Genomic DNA, 18,023 nt, shown 5'->3' with positions numbered 1-18,023 from the left:
CCTTTAAGGCAGATCTATAATATTGTTGAATATTAAATGTCCCCAACTAAGCAAGCCAGAAGGTAAGGCAACAGCGGCAAGGAACCAAAACTCCATCAGGTGACAGAATGGAGAAAAAAAAACTTGGGAGAACCCAGGCTCAGTCGGGGGCCAGTTCTCCTCTGGCCAACGAGTGTATGATTATGATTCAGGAGCATTACAGGTCAGGGTCAGGTTACTTTGGTCAGCCTTGTGACTGTTTTTAAATGTGCTTTATAAATAAATGAACTGAACTGATTATAATGTATATAAATGATAAAAAATAACAATTTATTACAAGGTAGGGGTGCAATACTATTACAGTAATCATTATTGTAGATTATGGCTCTTATTATAGTAATAATGATTATTATTGTTGAATAATAGAATAGATTTAAAAAAAAATTGGGTGTGGGAAAATGGCACATCATACAGATAAGAGCTGTTTATGACAGTTTATTGCTTTTTACGAATGACAAAATAAAGACTTCACATTGCTTATCTTAGCAGCAGGGCTGGGCGGTGTGACGATATATATATCGTTACCACGGTACAAAATGTCTAACGTTAGAGATTTTGATATATGGTGCATATCGCGGTATGTACGGTAAATATATAGCACTATTGACACTTTAGAGTGATGAAATGCATGAATGAGAATATAAAGAGTGGGATGTGCTTGATGTTAAAAAGAGTTATAATTGCAATATATCCTAAAGAAAATGCTCATGCTGATTGGCACACTGCAAAAGTGCGCACACAGAAAGCTTCAGGATTTTGTTGTTATTGTTTCAACTTTTTATTTTTTGCATGTAAATTACTTTATGTAAAGATATATATATATATATAACAAATTGCTGCATTTTTCATTCATTTTTTATGTTGTAATGCAGTCAGTAAAATGAAAAGATCTTATACTTATCATATAATTCATATTTATGTGAAAATAATCATACAAACTTTAAAAAATAAAAGTTCATGATTTATGTATGTTCTCTGTTGTTAGTTTGTTTAAGGTCAGTGTGTTATGAATGACGTATTTTTTCTGAATGAAAACTGTTGGCAGTGTTGTGGTGAAACAAGCTTATTTTGAGACAGTCTTTTAGATCGGATTACATGGCCAGCCATTATGACTCATTTTATCTCTGTAACCCCAGGAGAAAATGGTGAATCTGAACATGTAGAACAGTCATGGCAAACCTTTTCTGCACAATTTAAAGTATCATTCGTGAATATTGAATTTTGTCAGCATTAGTCAGAAATGACAAACCTTGGATATATATGTTAGTTTTAGGGAGCCGACGTTGGATGTTCCTTCTGGAAGATTCTGTAGAGAGAGAGGGTTGAAGTCATTAAAACTTTGAAATTATAACTATAAAATGATACACACTGACTTGATGTGAGAAGTTTGTTTTGAGCAGTATCTGAAAACAAACGTGGACAGAATACATTCGCGGCGAGTGTACGGTTTTCTCCAAAGTTGTAGAATTGCACAGGGGTCTATGAAAGTTTTAGCACACATCTACAGATGCAGTGAGGTAAATTATTCAAAGTCAGACGTGGCATCAATAAAAGATGCTGGCTGGGGCTACTGACTGAGTCTTAGATAAAGTGATTGGTACAGAACCTGCAGCAGCCGGCAGAAAAAAGAGAATCCATTAAAAGAAACAAAGAAAGAATATCAAGAATAAAAATAAGACAGGTCCTGACATGGGCTCTTTCTTAGAGAACTCTATCAGTTCTCTTTTACTCGAAGCTAAAGGACATTAAGACACTGAAAACATCAAGCTTTCACTCTGATCCAACCCTATTAAACAAGAGTGAAAATGTCTGTAGAATGATGCTACCAAACCTTCATTCATTATCTTAAAAATCACAAGTAGCACTTTACAAATAACTTCACGTCGTGATGAAGTAACGTCGTATGAACGACACATTTGTTGCAGCATTTAATAATCATTGTAAACATTAGTTAATAAATATTTATTTATTAACAGCTATAAATAAATAAATAAATAAATATTTATTTATTTACAGCTGTTCATTGGTTCATGTTAGCTCAGGTCCATTAAATAACATTATATGTGTATATACATAATAGCGTATTAATAATTAATAACGTATTCAATTAATAAATGCTTCAGAAGTATTTTCATTGTTAGTTCATGTTAACTAATGAAGTTTACTTATGTTAACAAATGGAACCTTATTGTAAAGTGTTACCAAAACATGAAATATATGCAGTGTTTTAGAGTGTCTTTCGGTTTATCAGTCTTCAAATTTCAGAGGTTAAGAGACATTTCAGAGAAAATGTATATCCGTCCTTAAACCCCACAAGAAAAAAAGTTTTGCAGTATGTGCGAAAACTGACCTAAAATATCATTGACATTACCCTCTCCTGCTCAGGGAATGCATTTTTTGTACAACATTGTTCAAACTTCAACATGACATTGAAGATCACAGTTCTTCATTTTTCACATCACAAAGTTTTCATGTTTTTACAATAGTGAATCACAAACTCTTGGCTATCACTATCTGTGTAGGTTCCTGCCATGTAACTTACTGAAGACAGTCAGGAACAATTTAGTTTGCAAGTCTGGAATCTAAGACAAAGACACCCTCATAAAAGGTGGCCCACACAGATGCAAATACATGCACATACACATACTGTAACGGTGCTCAACCTTAATGGTTTAAGTGGTTTGAACTGGAGGCAGAGACAAGACAGATCAATGCAAGCACTTCATGAGATTATAAAGTCCACAACGCTCATATCCTTCACCTACAAGCTCATGGGAAGTGAAACTTTTACACAGCCACCACAGCAACGTTTCAGTGTAAAAAAAAGTCAATATCTGTACTAACGGTTCACAAACTGCTCAGAAACTAAAAATACCAAGGTGTGTAGGAGAGGAAATGTTAGTATCACACAAATGTTTTGGATAACAAGATTATAACTATATAGCTGAAAAAGGTCAACTGTGGCTAAGATGACACATCGTCTTATTGCAGAACTATTGTGTACAGTATGTCTATCCAGGGGCGTAGTTTACAGCGGGAAAGGGGTTAGGTAACCCCCAAATATTTATGGTTAATAGAAGCATATAGAATTAGGCTATTGTATAAGTACATTGCGAGTTTAGAGATTTTATACGTGCCAAGTTCCTATCCGAACTGAACGGAACAATTATGAGTGCAATATGACTGAAGCTAGGGCTGGGAGGATACATCGATGCATTGCGATTCGTTGATCGATTCAGAGATTTTCGGTATGCATCGCGATTCTCTCTCCAATAGATTCTATTAGATATATAATAGAAGTAGATGCGTAAATACCCCACTGCGAAGCCCTTGTAATTTACTTCAACTTTTTCGAACTTTATGAAAGTTATTTTATGAAAGATTCAAGCAGTGCGTGTAAGGAATTGGAAGCAAGCAGAGTACGGCTGTTTCTAAAGCACACAGCGCTATCTGCTGTTAAAATATAAGCTCAGAATCGATTGGAGAGAGAATTGCAATGCATACTGAAAATCTCAAAAATTGATCCAGAAGCCCTGGTTTATTTAATTGTGCATTCATGGTGCGCAAATCACCGTAACTGTGCATGTGTTCACCAGCGCACTCCAAGATTTGGGTGAGCTGTTGTGACGCAGATGATGAAATGTGCGACCCATTTGAATTCTATTTACAATTTACAATTTTTAAAAGCTATAGAGAAAGTCAAACATGATCTAAAACAACCACATAAACTAAAAAGACTGGTGAAAAGAGTAGAACACATAATCTTGAACACAGAGTAGAACACATCATCTTGAACTAACATGAATTAAAAAAGATTTTTTTAAACAACTCATGACCATCCATACTAGAATTTATCAAATTTTATTGTATTTATTGTGGTACATTTTTACTAACTTTTAGAATTTATAAATTATAATATGTTAATGAAATATATTTTTCACTATATATTTATATTACAACTGTGGCATGTTAGCTATAGTTTCTAAATGAGTAGGTTGCTATTTTTTAATAAACAAATGCTATAGATCAATAAACAAATAAAAAAAGTATTTGGCCTGATGTGGAGCCATCAATGTAACCTTAATTATAGCCTTATTGTAACAAAAAAATGCTAAACAATTTAGCCTAAATTAAACAAATTAAACAATTACAAGATCTATGGTACATTTTCGTAAGTTAGAATCAAGAGCTTTGGACCTTCTTGAATTATTAACCAAACAATCAGTTTTTAATGTGTAAAATGTGTTCTGTTCCAATGATGGCTGATATTAGAAAAAAATGGCCTTCACATATACCAAGAGATGACATAGCCAAACTCATTAAGTGCACAATGTTAACTGTTAAGGAGTAGAAAATAAACTATTTAAGAAAGTTAGTTTGACTTCCCATGGTGAAGCAGAAAATTCTGTCATACTGATAAGCTTCCAATAATATAAAGTACAAACCATAATATATGTAAACCAGTAATTGTTAAGGCTGTTACTTTATTGCAGTTATGTCTTCAACCAACTTTGCATGCGCGGATGATAGGATCTCATTGCATTTTCTGCCAACACCATTCATTCACATTTTGGATTGGACAAGATGAATGTAATAACTTGTGGTTCAGTAAGTACATCTCATTAATTAAGTAACAGCTGTTAAATAATTTAGTTACAGTAATCAGTGTTTTTGATCAACTAAAAATCACACCAATTCTGACACCACTGAATTTGTTGTCCACATTGGCAAAAGAATGTACAAAAACTAGCTAAATGTTATAGAAATCATTCCATTCCAATATATATATATAAACATAATCCCAACATTATCCGTAACACAAATATTATGTGAAACTCAACTGGGCCACAGACTAGCCCCTGAGGGGCATGTGACATGTTTGACATATAACAAATTCCACAGAAGTGGTAATACAAGGGAAGACCTTTAGATGTAGAATGAATAGCCACTGCATTTAGCGACGCACTGACAGAGTGAATGAGATGAAGATGGGTTGGTACCTGAGGATTATCCATGTACCACATCAGGCTGCCCTTCAGCGTGTCCAGAATGAAGTAGCGTCGTAAAAACTTGCCGCTGTTCTCCATTTCCTCGATGTCTAGAAAGCCACAGATCCGATTCTGACGATCTACGTACGGCATTTCTGAGACTAAGCATTACCCTGGAACACAAATAAAAAGATTCTGATTATAAAAGGAAATGAAAATACGAGAAGGGTAGAGAAAGAGGTGGAGGTGTGTAAGCGTCTGGCATTTCCTATGATGTCATCATTGGTCATGCTCCACGGAAGTGACACCTATTTAATTTCAGACCTCTGTGCTGATGAAAAACCTCTCAGACGAAGCTGTATGAATACAAATGACTTGATGACATTACCCAAGCTGAGAAGCAATGCACACTTGAACAGTGTAATTTCCCATTTACCTGCAGCCTCTCTAAATGTCATAACAGCACTGTTCTGAGCATAATGCAGAAGTTATGCCCATCAGGGTATATATTTAAAATGTGAGACCAGTCCAGTATTGGCAAGCATCAGTCCTTTGCCGTTTGATGTGTTATACGGATATTTAAATGAACATAACTTCAGTGTTTAACAGACAGGGCTCGATGTGGGGGGTGGCATCCCCCTTGATGAAAAAAAACAATTACAAAAAGCATAACCTCTGTAAAACCACCATCCCTCTTTACCATACCATACATTAACAGTGTAAAACTTACCAGTAATACAGTAAGCACTCAAGCCGCCGGCCTCTAATAGCTCAAAAGCAGCATGGAGATTTTGACGGATATTTTGTTTCATTTAATTTACTGTAGAATAGAAAGGATGTGAGCTAGACATATGACTGTGAGGGACTGAGAGACAAAAGAAAAAGAACACGAAGAAAATCAGTACATCACAATAGAATTCCAAGAAGAAGAAAAAGAAGAACATGAACAAGAGCAAGAAGAATTCAGAACAAGCACAATCAAAAATATAGCTGCAAGCAGCAATCACCGGGGCCAAGCGCAAGCAAGACGACAAGACATGCCAAAGTGGCTGGGAGTCTGAGACCAACTGCAGCAAAGAGCAATTGAAGACATTTAAAAATGAATTTTGGCAAAATAGTTGAAAAACCACATACATTAACTAAAAATGTGATTATCACTTTCAACCAATAAGTGGCGCAGTTACGAAACTGATGTGATGTGGTCAGAGTGAAGTGACAATGACACATACAAAGTTTGGTGTCAATATGTCAAGGCATTGCAGATATAAAGCCTGAATAGTCATTTTGGCATCATGCCTCAACTTTGCCACTGCGGTATACGAAAACGGTTTCGTCTATCGACACGAAATCCATAACTTTTACTCGGCACGGTCTAGAGATGACACGATCCGATTTTGGTGAAAATCGGACGGTCGGTCAAGGAGGAGTTCGAAAAAGTAGGTTTAAAAAGAAAATAAAGATGGCGGACAGGAAGTTTGGCTGACTATGGCAAAATTGGTATCTATGTTTTCAGCATAACCCAAGGAATCTATTGAGATCAGTGTCATTACTATAGGCAAATTTATTCAAAAGTTATTAGCATTTTTGGAAATTTCATTATAACTTTTGACCAAAAGGTGGCGCTGTCTCATACATTTTTGAGTACCTTTAGGGCGTTGTACTGATGACCCATACTGAGTTTCGTAACGATACGTTCATGCATTCATAAAATACAGCATTTTAGCACATAATTCAAAATGGCCGACAGCCAAAATGGCCGATATGGGAAAATTGGATATCAGTCAACTTAACACGACACCCTGAATCTAACGAGACCACTTTTGTGATTTTTGGACAAACCGTTCAGAAGTTATAAGCAAAAACATAAATTCTTCATATCTCCGGACCAGTAGGTGGCGCTGCGCCGAAACGCAGCATGTAGCCTCAGGTCATGCTTGTGACGACATGTACCAAATTTGGTCTGAATCCGATAAAGCGTTGTGGAGATACTGCCTTACGTCTGTTTTCGCAAGCGCTACGTAAAATTTATTTGCGCGGTATTCGAGAACGGTAATTCGAATCAACTTGAATTCCATAACTTTTGGTCGGCAAGGTCTGGAGATGATCTGGTTAATTTTTCGTGAAATTCGGAGCAACGGCCTAGGAGGAGTTCGGAAAAGTAGGTTTTTCGGAAAATTCAAAATGGCGGGAAAACTATTATGACGGAAAATGACGTCATAGGTTGCAGTCGAATCGTCGTGAGCTCAGGAATCAGAGGAAAAAAGAATTTTGTTTCTAGCCCTTGTGGTTCAAAAGTTATTAGCATAAACATGAGTGAAACTTTGGACAGCTGGTGGCGCTAGAGGGAATGAGTTGGAGACTCCAAATTTGCTATGGTGATAGTTCAGGCTGTCCTCTATCACTGTGCCAATTTGTATAAGTTTCCCGCAAACGGTTCTATAGGCTGCCATAGACGCCCAGTCGGAAGAAAAAAAAGAAAAAAAAGAAAAAAAAGAAGAAGAAATATAGCTGCAAGCAGCAATCACCGGGGCCAAGCGCAAGCAAGACGACAAGACATGCCAAAGTGGCTGGGAGTGTGAGACCCACTGCAGCAAGGAGCAATTAAAGACATTTGAAGATGAATTTTGGCAAAATGGTTGAAAAATCACATACAATAACTAAAAATATGATTATCACTTTCGACCAATAGGTGGCGCAGTTACGAAACTGATGTAATGTGGTCAGAGTGAAGTGACAATGACACATACAAAGTTTGGTGTCAATATGTCAAGGCATTGCAGATATAAAGCCTGAATAGTCATTTTGGCATCATGCCTCAACTTTGCCACTGCGGTATACGAAAACGGTTTTGTCTATCGACACGAAATCCATAACTTTTACTCGGCACAGTCTGGAGATGACACGATCCGATTTTGGTGAAAATCGGACGTTCGGTCTAGGAGGAGTTCGAAAAAGTAGGTTTTAAAAGAAAATAAAGATGGCGGACAGGAACTTTGATTGACTATGGCAAAATTGGTATCTATGTTTTCAGCATAACCCAAGGAATCTATTGAGATCAGTGTCATTACTATAGGCAAATTTATTCAAAAGTTATTAGCATTTTTGGAAATTTCATTATAACTTTTGACCAAAAGGTGGCGCTGTCTCATAAATTTTTGAGTACTTTTAGGGCGTTGTACTGATGACCCATACTGAGTTTCGTAACGATACGTTCATGCGTTCATAAAATACAGCATTTTAGCACATAATTCAAAATGGCCGACAGCCAAAATGGCCGATATGGGAAAATTGGATATCAGTCGACTCAGCCCTGAATCTAACGAGACCACTTTTGTGATTTTTGGACAAACCGTTCAGAAGTTATAAGCAAAAATATAAATTCTTCATATCTCCGGACCAGTAGGTGGCGCTGCGCCGAAACGCAGCATGTAGCCTCAGGTCATGCTTGTGATGACATGTACCAAATTTGGTCTGAATCCGATAAAGCGTTGTGGAGATACGGCCTTACGTCTGTTTTTGCAAGCGCTACGTAAAATTTATTTGCGCGGTATTCGAGAACGGTAATTCGAATCAACTTGAATTCCATAACTTTTTGTCGTCATGGTCTGGAGTTGATCTGGTTCAATTTTCGTGAAATTCGGAGCAACGGCCTAGGAGGAGTTCGAAAAAGTAGGTTTTTTGGAAAATTCAAAATGGCGGGAAAACTATTATGACGGAAAATGACGTCATAGGGTGCAATCGAATCGTCGTGAGCTCAGGAATCAGAGGAAAAAAGAATTTTGTTGATAGGCCTTACGGTTCAAAAGTTATTAGCATACAATTTCTGAAACTTTGGACAGGTGGTGGCGCTAGAGGGAATGAGTTAGAAACACCAAAATTGGTGTATTTGATGTTGGGAATGTCCTCTGTCAGAATGTCAAACCAAAACAACTTTCCCGCATACGCTTCTATGGGCTGCCATAGACGCCCAGTCGGAAGAAAAAGAAGAAGAAGAAGAACCGGAACAGATACAATAGGTGCCCGCACCTTCAGTGCTTGGCCCCTAAATATAGCTGCAAGCAGCCATTACGGGGCCAAGCGCAAAAGCAGACGACGAGATATGCCTACATGGCTGAAAGTGTGAGACAAACTGCAGCAAGGAGCAATTAAAGACATTTGAAGATGAATTTTGGCAAAATGGTTGAAAAATCACATACAATAACTAAAAATATGATTATCACTTTCGACCAGTAGGTGGCGCAGTTACGAAACTGATGTGATGTGGTCAGAGTGAAGTGACAATGACACATACAAAGTTTGGTGTCAATATGTCAAGGCATTGCAGATATAAAGCCTGAATAGTCATTTTGGCATTGTGCCTCAACTTTGCCACTGCGGTATACGAAAACGGTTTTGTCTATCGACACGAAATCCATAACTTTCACTCGGCACGGTCTGGAGATGACACGATCCGATTTTGGTGAAAATCGGACGTTCGGTCTAGGAGGAGTTCGAAAAAGTGTGTTTTAAAAGAAAATAAAGATGGCGGACAGGAAGTTTGGCTGACTATGGCAAAATTGGTATCTATGTTTTCAGCATAACCCAAGGAATCTATTGAGATCAGTGTCATTACTATAGGCAAATTTATTCAAAAGTTATTAGCATTTTTGGAAATTTCATTATAACTTTTGACCAAAAGGTGGCGCTGTCTCATAAATTTTTGAGTACCTTTAGGGAGTTGTACTGATGACTCATACTGAGTTTCGTAACGATACGTTCATGCGTTCATAAAATACAGCATTTTAGCACATAATTCAAAATGGCCGACAGCCAAAATGGCCGATATGGGAAAATTGGATATCAGTCAACTCAGCACGACGCCCTGAATCTAACGAGACCACTTTTGTGATTTTTGGATAAACCGTTCAGAAGTTATAAGCAAAAACATAAATTCTTCATATCTCTGGACCAGTAGGTGGCGCTGCGCCGAAACGCAGCATGTAGCCTCAGGTCATGCTTGTGATGACATGTACCAAATTTGGTCTGAATCCGATAAAGCGTTGTGGAGATACGGCCTTACGTCTGTTTTCGCAAGCGCTATGTAAAATTTATTTGCGCGGTATTCGAGAACGGTAATTCGAATCAACTTGAATTCCATAACTTTTGGTCGTCAAGGTCTGGAGATGATCTGGTTCATTTTTCGTGAAATTCGGAGCAACGGCCTAGGAGGAGTTCGAAAAAGTAATTTTTTCGGAAAATTCAAAATGGCGGGAAAACTATTATGACGGAAAATGACGTCATAGGGTGCAGTCGAATCGTCATGAGCTCAGGAATCAGAGGAAAAAAGAATTTTGTTTCTAGCCCTTGTGGTTCAAAAGTTATTAGCATAAACATGAGTGAAACTTTGGACAGCTGGTGGCGCTAGAGGGAATGAGTTGGAGACTCCAAATTTGCTAAGGTGATAGTTCAGGCTGTCTTCTATCACTGTGCCAATTTGTATAAGTTTCCCGCAAACGGTTCTATAGGCTGCCATAGACGCCCAGTCGGAAGAAAAAGAAGAAAAAGAAGAATAAGAACGGGAACAGATACAATAGGTGCCCGCACCTTCAGTGCTTGGCCCCTAATAAGAACGGGAACAGATACAATAGGTGCCCGCACCTTCAGTGCTTGGCCCCTAAATAGCTGCAAGCAGCAATCACCGGGGCCAAGCGCAAGCAAGACGACAAGACATGCCAAAGTGGCTGGGAGTGTGAGACCCACTGCAGCAAGGAGCAATTAAAGACATTTGAAGATGAATTTTGGCAAAATGGTTGAAAAATCACATACAATAACTAAAAATATGATTATCACTTTCGACCAATAGGTGGCGCAGTTACGAAACTGATGTGATGTGGTCAGAGTGAAGTGACAATGACACATACAAAGTTTGGTGTCAATATGTCAAGGCATTGCAGATATAAAGCCTGAATAGTCATTTTGGCATCATGCCTCAACTTTGCCACTGCGGTATACGAAAACGGTTTTGTCTATCGACACGAAATCCATAACTTTTACTCGGCACAGTCTGGAGATGACACGATCCGATTTTGGTGAAAATCGGACGTTCGGTCTAGGAGGAGTTCGAAAAAGTAGGTTTTAAAAGAAAATAAAGATGGCGGACAGGAAGTTTGGCTGACTATGGCAAAATTGGTATCTATGTTTTCAGCATAACCCAAGGAATCTATTGAGATCAGTGTCATTACTATAGGCAAATTTATTCAAAAGTTATTAGCATTTTTGGAAATTTCATTATAACTTTTGACCAAAAGGTGGCGCTGTCTCATAAATTTTTGAGTACCTTTAGGGAGTTGTACTGATGACTCATACTGAGTTTCGTAACGATACGTTCATGCGTTCATAAAATACAGCATTTTAGCACATAATTCAAAATGGCCGACAGCCAAAATGGCCGATATGGGAAAATTGGATATCAGTCAACTCAGCACGACGCCCTGAATCTAACGAGACCACTTTTGTGATTTTTGGATAAACCGTTCAGAAGTTATAAGCAAAAACATAAATTCTTCATATCTCTGGACCAGTAGGTGGCGCTGCGCCGAAACGCAGCATGTAGCCTCAGGTCATGCTTGTGATGACATGTACCAAATTTGGTCTGAATCCGATAAAGCGTTGTGGAGATACGGCCTTACGTCTGTTTTCGCAAGCGCTATGTAAAATTTATTTGCGCGGTATTCGAGAACGGTAATTCGAATCAACTTGAATTCCATAACTTTTGGTCGTCAAGGTCTGGAGATGATCTGGTTCATTTTTCGTGAAATTCGGAGCAACGGCCTAGGAGGAGTTCGAAAAAGTAATTTTTTTGGAAAATTCAAAATGGCGGGAAAACTATTATGACGGAAAATGACGTCATAGGGTGCAGTCGAATCGTCATGAGCTCAGGAATCAGAGGAAAAAAGAATTTTGTTTCTAGCCCTTGTGGTTCAAAAGTTATTAGCATAAACATGAGTGAAACTTTGGACAGCTGGTGGCGCTAGAGGGAATGAGTTGGAGACTCCAAATTTGCTAAGGTGATAGTTCAGGCTGTCTTCTATCACTGTGCCAATTTGTATAAGTTTCCCGCAAACGGTTCTATAGGCTGCCATAGACGCCCAGTCGGAAGAAAAAGAAGAAAAAGAAGAATAAGAACGGGAACAGATACAATAGGTGCCCGCACCTTCAGTGCTTGGCCCCTAATAAGAACGGGAACAGATACAATAGGTGCCCGCACCTTCAGTGCTTGGCCCCTAAATAGCTGCAAGCAGCAATCACCGGGGCCAAGCGCAAGCAAGACGACAAGACATGCCAAAGTGGCTGGGAGTGTGAGACCCACTGCAGCAAGGAGCAATTAAAGACATTTGAAGATGAATTTTGGCAAAATGGTTGAAAAATCACATACAATAACTAAAAATATGATTATCACTTTCGACCAATAGGTGGCGCAGTTACGAAACTGATGTGATGTGGTCAGAGTGAAGTGACAATGACACATACAAAGTTTGGTGTCAATATGTCAAGGCATTGCAGATATAAAGCCTGAATAGTCATTTTGGCATCATGCCTCAACTTTGCCACTGCGGTATACGAAAACGGTTTTGTCTATCGACACGAAATCCATAACTTTTACTCGGCACAGTCTGGAGATGACACGATCCGATTTTGGTGAAAATCGGACGTTCGGTCTAGGAGGAGTTCGAAAAAGTAGGTTTTAAAAGAAAATAAAGATGGCGGACAGGAAGTTTGGCTGACTATGGCAAAATTGGTATCTATGTTTTCAGCATAACCCAAGGAATCTATTGAGATCAGTGTCATTACTATAGGCAAATTTATTCAAAAGTTATTAGCATTTTTGGAAATTTCATTATAACTTTTGACCAAAAGGTGGCGCTGTCTCATAAATTTTTGAGTACCTTTAGGGCGTTGTACTGATGACCCATACTGAGTTTCGTAACGATACGTTCATGCGTTCATAAAATACAGCATTTTAGCACATAATTCAAAATGGCCGACAGCCAAAATGGCCGATATGGGAAAATTGGATATCAGTCAACTCAACATGACGCCCTGAATCTAACGAGACCACTTTTGTGATTTTTGGACAAACCGTTCAGAAGTTATAAGCAAAAATATAAATTCTTCATATCTCCGGACCAGTAGGTGGCGCTGCGCCGAAACGCAGCATGTAGCCTCAGGTCATGCTTGTGATGACATGTACCAAATTTGGTCTGAATCCGATAAAGCGTTGTGGAGATACGGCCTTACGTCTGTTTTTGCAAGCGCTACGTAAAATTTATTTGCGCGGTATTCGAGAACGGTAATTCGAATCAACTTGAATTCCATAACTTTTTGTCGTCATGGTCTGGAGTTGATCTGGTTCAATTTTCGTGAAATTCGGAGCAACGGCCTAGGAGGAGTTCGAAAAAGTAGGTTTTTTGGAAAATTCAAAATGGCGGGAAAACTATTATGACGGAAAATGACGTCATATGGTGCAATCGAATCGTCGTGAGCTCAGGAATCAGAGGAAAAAAGAATTTTGATTCTAGCCCTTACGGTTCAAAAGTTATCAGCATAGACATGAGTGAAACTTTGGACTGTTGGTGGCGCTAGAGGGAATGAGTTGGAGACTCCAAATTTGCTATGGTGATAGTTCAGGCTGTCCTCTATCACTGTGCCAATTTGTATAAGTTTCCCGCAAACGGTTCTATAGGCTGCCATAGACGCCCAGTCGGAAGAAAAAGAAAAAAAAGAATATAGCTGCAAGCAGCAATCACCGGGGCCAAGCGCAAGCAAGACGACAACACATGCCAAAGTGGCTGGGAGTGTGAGACCCACTGCAGCAAGGAGCAATTGAAGACATTTAAAGATGAATTTTGGCACAATGGTTGATACATTAAATAAAAATATGATTATCACTTTCGACCAATAGGTGGCGCAGTTACGAAACTGATGTGATGTGGTCAGAGTGAAGTGACAATGACACATACAAAGTTTGGTGTCAATATGTCAAGGCATTGCAGATATAAAGCCTGAATAGTCATTTTGGCATCATGCCTCAACTTTGCCACTGCGGTATACGAAAACGGTTTTGTCTATCGACACGAAATCCATAACTTTTACTCGGCACGGTCTGGAGATGACACGATCCGATTTTGGTGAAAATCGGACGTTCGGTCTAGGAGGAGTTCGAAAAAGTAGGTTTTAAAAGAAAATAAAGATGGCGGACAGGAAGTTTGGCTGACTATGGCAAAATTGGTATCTATGTTTTCAGCATAACCCAAGGAATCTATTGAGATCAGTGTCATTACTATAGGCAAATTTATACAAAAGTTATTAGCATTTTTGGAAATTTCATTTTAACTTTTAACCAAAAGGTGGCGCTGTCTCATACATTTTTGAGTACCTTTAGGGCGTTGTACTGATGACCCATACTGAGTTTCGTAACGATACGTTCATGCGTTCATAAAATACAGCATTTTAGCACATAATTCAAAATGGCCGACAGCAAAAATGGCCGATATGGGAAAATTGGATATCAGTCAACTCAGCACAACGCCCTGAATGTAACGAGACCACTTTTGTGATTTTTGGACAAACCGTTCAGAAGTTATAAGCAAAAACATAAATTCTTCATATCTCCGGACCAGTAGGTGGCGCTGCGCCGAAACGCAGCATGTAGCCTCAGGTCATGCTTGTGATGACATGTACCAAATTTGGTCTGAATCCGATAAAGCGTTGTGGAGATACAGCCTTACGTCTGTTTTCGCAAGCGCTACGTAAAATTTATTTGCGCGGTATTCGAGAACGGTAATTCGAATCAACTTGATTTCCATAACTTTTGGTCGTCAAGGTCTGGAGATGATCTGGTTCATTTTTCGTGAAATTCGGAGCAACGGCCTAGGAGGAGTTCGAAAAAGTAGGTTTTTCGGAAAATTCAAAATGGCGGGAAAACTATTATGACGGAAAATGACGTCATAGGGTGCAGTCGAATCGTCATGAGCTCAGGAATCAGAGGAAAAAAGAATTTTGTTTCTAGCCCTTGTGGTTCAAAAGTTATTAGCATAAACATGAGTGAAACTTTGGACAGCTGGTGGCGCTAGAGGGAATGAGTTGGAGACTCCAAATTTGCTATGGTGATAGTTCAGGCTGTCCTCTATCACTGTGCCAATTTGTATAAGTTTCCCGCAAACGGTTCTATAGGCTGCCATAGACGCCCAGTCGGAAGAAGAAAAAGAAAAAGAAAAAGAAAAAGAAATATAGCTGCAAGCAGCAATCACCGGGGCCAAGCGCAAGCAAGACGACAAGACATGCCAAAGTGGCTGGGAGTGTGAGACCCACTGCAGCAAGGAGCAATTAAAGACATTTGAAGATGAATTTTGGCAAAATGGTTGAAAAATCACATACAATAACTAAAAATATGATTATCACTTTCGACCAATAGGTGGCGCAGTTACGAAACTGATGTGATGTGGTCAGAGTGAAGTGACAATGACACATACAAAGTTTGGTGTCAATATGTCAAGGCATTGCAGATATAAAGCCTGAATAGTCATTTTGGCATCATGCCTCAACTTTGCCACTGCGGTATACGAAAACGGTTTTGTCTATCGACACGAAATCCATAACTTTTACTCGGCACAGTCTGGAGATGACACGATCCGATTTTGGTGAAAATCGGACGTTCGGTCTAGGAGGAGTTCGAAAAAGTAGGTTTTAAAAGAAAATAAAGATGGCGGACAGGAAGTTTGGCTGACTATGGCAAAATTGGTATCTATGTTTTCAGCATGACCCAAGGAATCTATTGAGATCAGTGTCATTACTATAGGCAAATTTATTCAAAAGTTATTAGCATTTTTGGAAATTTCATTATAACTTTTGACCAAAAGGTGGCGCTGTCTCATAATCTTTTGAGTACCTTTAGGGCTTTGTACTGATGACCCATACTGAGTTTCGTAACGATACGTTCATGCGTTCATAAAATACAGCATTTTAGCACATAATTCAAAATGGCCGACAGCCAAAATGGCCGATATGGAAAAATTGGATATCAGTCAACTCAACATGACGCCCTGAATCTATCGAGACCACTTTTGTGATTTTTGGACAAACCGTTCAGAAGTTATAAGCAAAAATAGCCTTTTTTCATATCTCCAGACCAGTAGGTGGCGCTGCGCCGAAACGCAGCATGTAGCCTCAAGTCATGCTTGTGATGACATGTAGGAAGTTTGGTTTGAATACGATTAAGCGATGCGGAGATACAGCCTTATGTCTGTTTTCGCAAGCGCTACGTAAAATTTGTTTGCGCGTTTATCGAAAACGGTTTGACGAATCAACTTGAATTCCATAACTTTTTGTCCCCACAGCCTGAAGATGATCTGGTGCAATTTTGGTGCAAATCGGACAAACCGTCCAGGACGAGTTCGCAAAAGAAGGTTTTTTGGACAATTCAAAATGGCGGCCATATTTTTATGACGGAAAATGACGTCATAGGGTCCAGTCGAATCGTCGTGAGCTCAGGAATCAGAGGAAAAAAGAATTTTGTTGATAGGCCTTACGGTTTAAAAGTTATTAGCATAATATAAGTGAAACTTTGGACAGGTGGTGGCGCTAGAGGGAATGAGTTAGAGACACCAAAATTGGTGCAATTACTGTTGGGAATGTCCTCTATCAGAATGTCAAACCGGAACAACTTTCCCGCATACGCTTCTATGGGCTGCCATAGACGCCCAGTCGGAAGAAGCAGAATAATAATAAATATAGCTGCAAGCAGCAATCACCGGGGCCAAGCGCAAGCAAGACGACAAGACATGCCAAAGTGGCTGGGAGTGTGAGACCCACTGCAGCAAAGAGCAATTAAAGACATTTGAAGATGAATTTTGGCAAAATGGTTGAAAAATCACATACAATAACTAAAAATATGATTATCACTTTCGACCAATAGGTGGCGCAGTAACGAAACTGATGTGATGTGGTCAGAGTGAAGTGACAATGACACATACAAAGTTTGGTGTCAATATGTCAAGGCATTGCAGATATAAAGCCTGAATAGTCATTTTGGCATCATGCCTCAACTTTGCCACTGCGGTATACGAAAACGGTTTTGTCTATCGACACGAAATCCATAACTTTTACTCGGCACGGTCTGGAGATGACACGATCCAATTTTGGTGAAAATCGGACGTTCGGTCTAGGAGGAGTTTGAAAAAGTAGGTTTTAAAAGAAAATAAAGATGGCGGACAGGAAGTTTGGCTGACTATGGCAAAATTGGTATCTATGTTTTCAGCATAACCCAAGGAATCTATTGAGATCAGTGTCATTACTATAGGCAAATTTATTCAAAAGTTATTAGCATTTTTGGAAATTTCATTATAACTTTTGACCAAAAGGTGGCGCTGTCTCATACATTTTTGAGTACTTTTAGGGCGTTGTACTGATGACCCATACTGAGTTTCGTAACGATACGTTCATGCGTTCATAAAATACAGCATTTTAGCACATAATTCAAAATGGCCGACAGCCAAAATGGCCGATATGGGAAAATTGGATATCAGTCGACTCAGCACGATGCCCTGAATCTAACGAGACCACTTTTGTGATTTTTGGACAAACCGTTCAGAAGTTATAAGCAAAAATATAAATTCTTCATATCTCCGGACCAGTAGGTGGCGCTGCGCCGAAACGCAGCATGTAGCCTCAGGTCATGCTTGTGATGACATGTACCAAATTTGGTCTGAATCCGATAAAGCGTTGTGGAGATACGGCCTTACGTCTGTTTTCGCAAGCGCTACGTAAAATTTATTTGCGCGGTATTCGAGAACGGTAATTCGAATCAACTTGAATTCCATAACTTTTTGTCGGCATGGTCTGTAGATGATCTGATTCAATTTTCATGGAAATTGGAGCAACGGCCTAGGAGGAGTTCGAAAAAGTAGCTTTTTCGGAAAATTCAAAATGGCGGAAAACTTTTCATGGCGCAAAATGACG

At 39.1% G+C, this 18,023-nt stretch overlaps 1 protein-coding gene across 6 annotated transcripts in view; it reads right to left on the bottom strand.

Annotated features, from left to right (window-relative positions):
• plekha1b (pleckstrin homology domain containing, family A (phosphoinositide binding specific) member 1b) overlaps window positions 1-18,023 on the bottom strand; it is a 65,618-nt gene that overhangs the window by 24,639 nt on the left and 22,956 nt on the right. For all 6 annotated transcript variants that reach the window (XM_079595778.1, XM_079595782.1, XM_079595779.1 and 3 more), the window contains exons 2-3: window positions 5,040-5,200; window positions 1,289-1,345 (exon numbers count right to left, since the gene is read on the bottom strand). In XM_079595778.1, the coding sequence (XP_079451904.1) occupies window positions 1,289-1,345; window positions 5,040-5,180 (198 nt within the window). In that variant the 5' untranslated portion in view covers window positions 5,181-5,200. The remainder of the gene's footprint in view (window positions 1-1,288; window positions 1,346-5,039; window positions 5,201-18,023) is intronic.

The sequence above is a fragment of the Phoxinus phoxinus genome, assembly GCF_949152265.1.
Source record: "Phoxinus phoxinus genome assembly, chromosome: 21".
NCBI lineage: Eukaryota > Metazoa > Chordata > Actinopteri > Cypriniformes > Leuciscidae > Phoxinus > Phoxinus phoxinus.
This window is presented reverse-complemented; position numbering and strand designations above follow the sequence as displayed.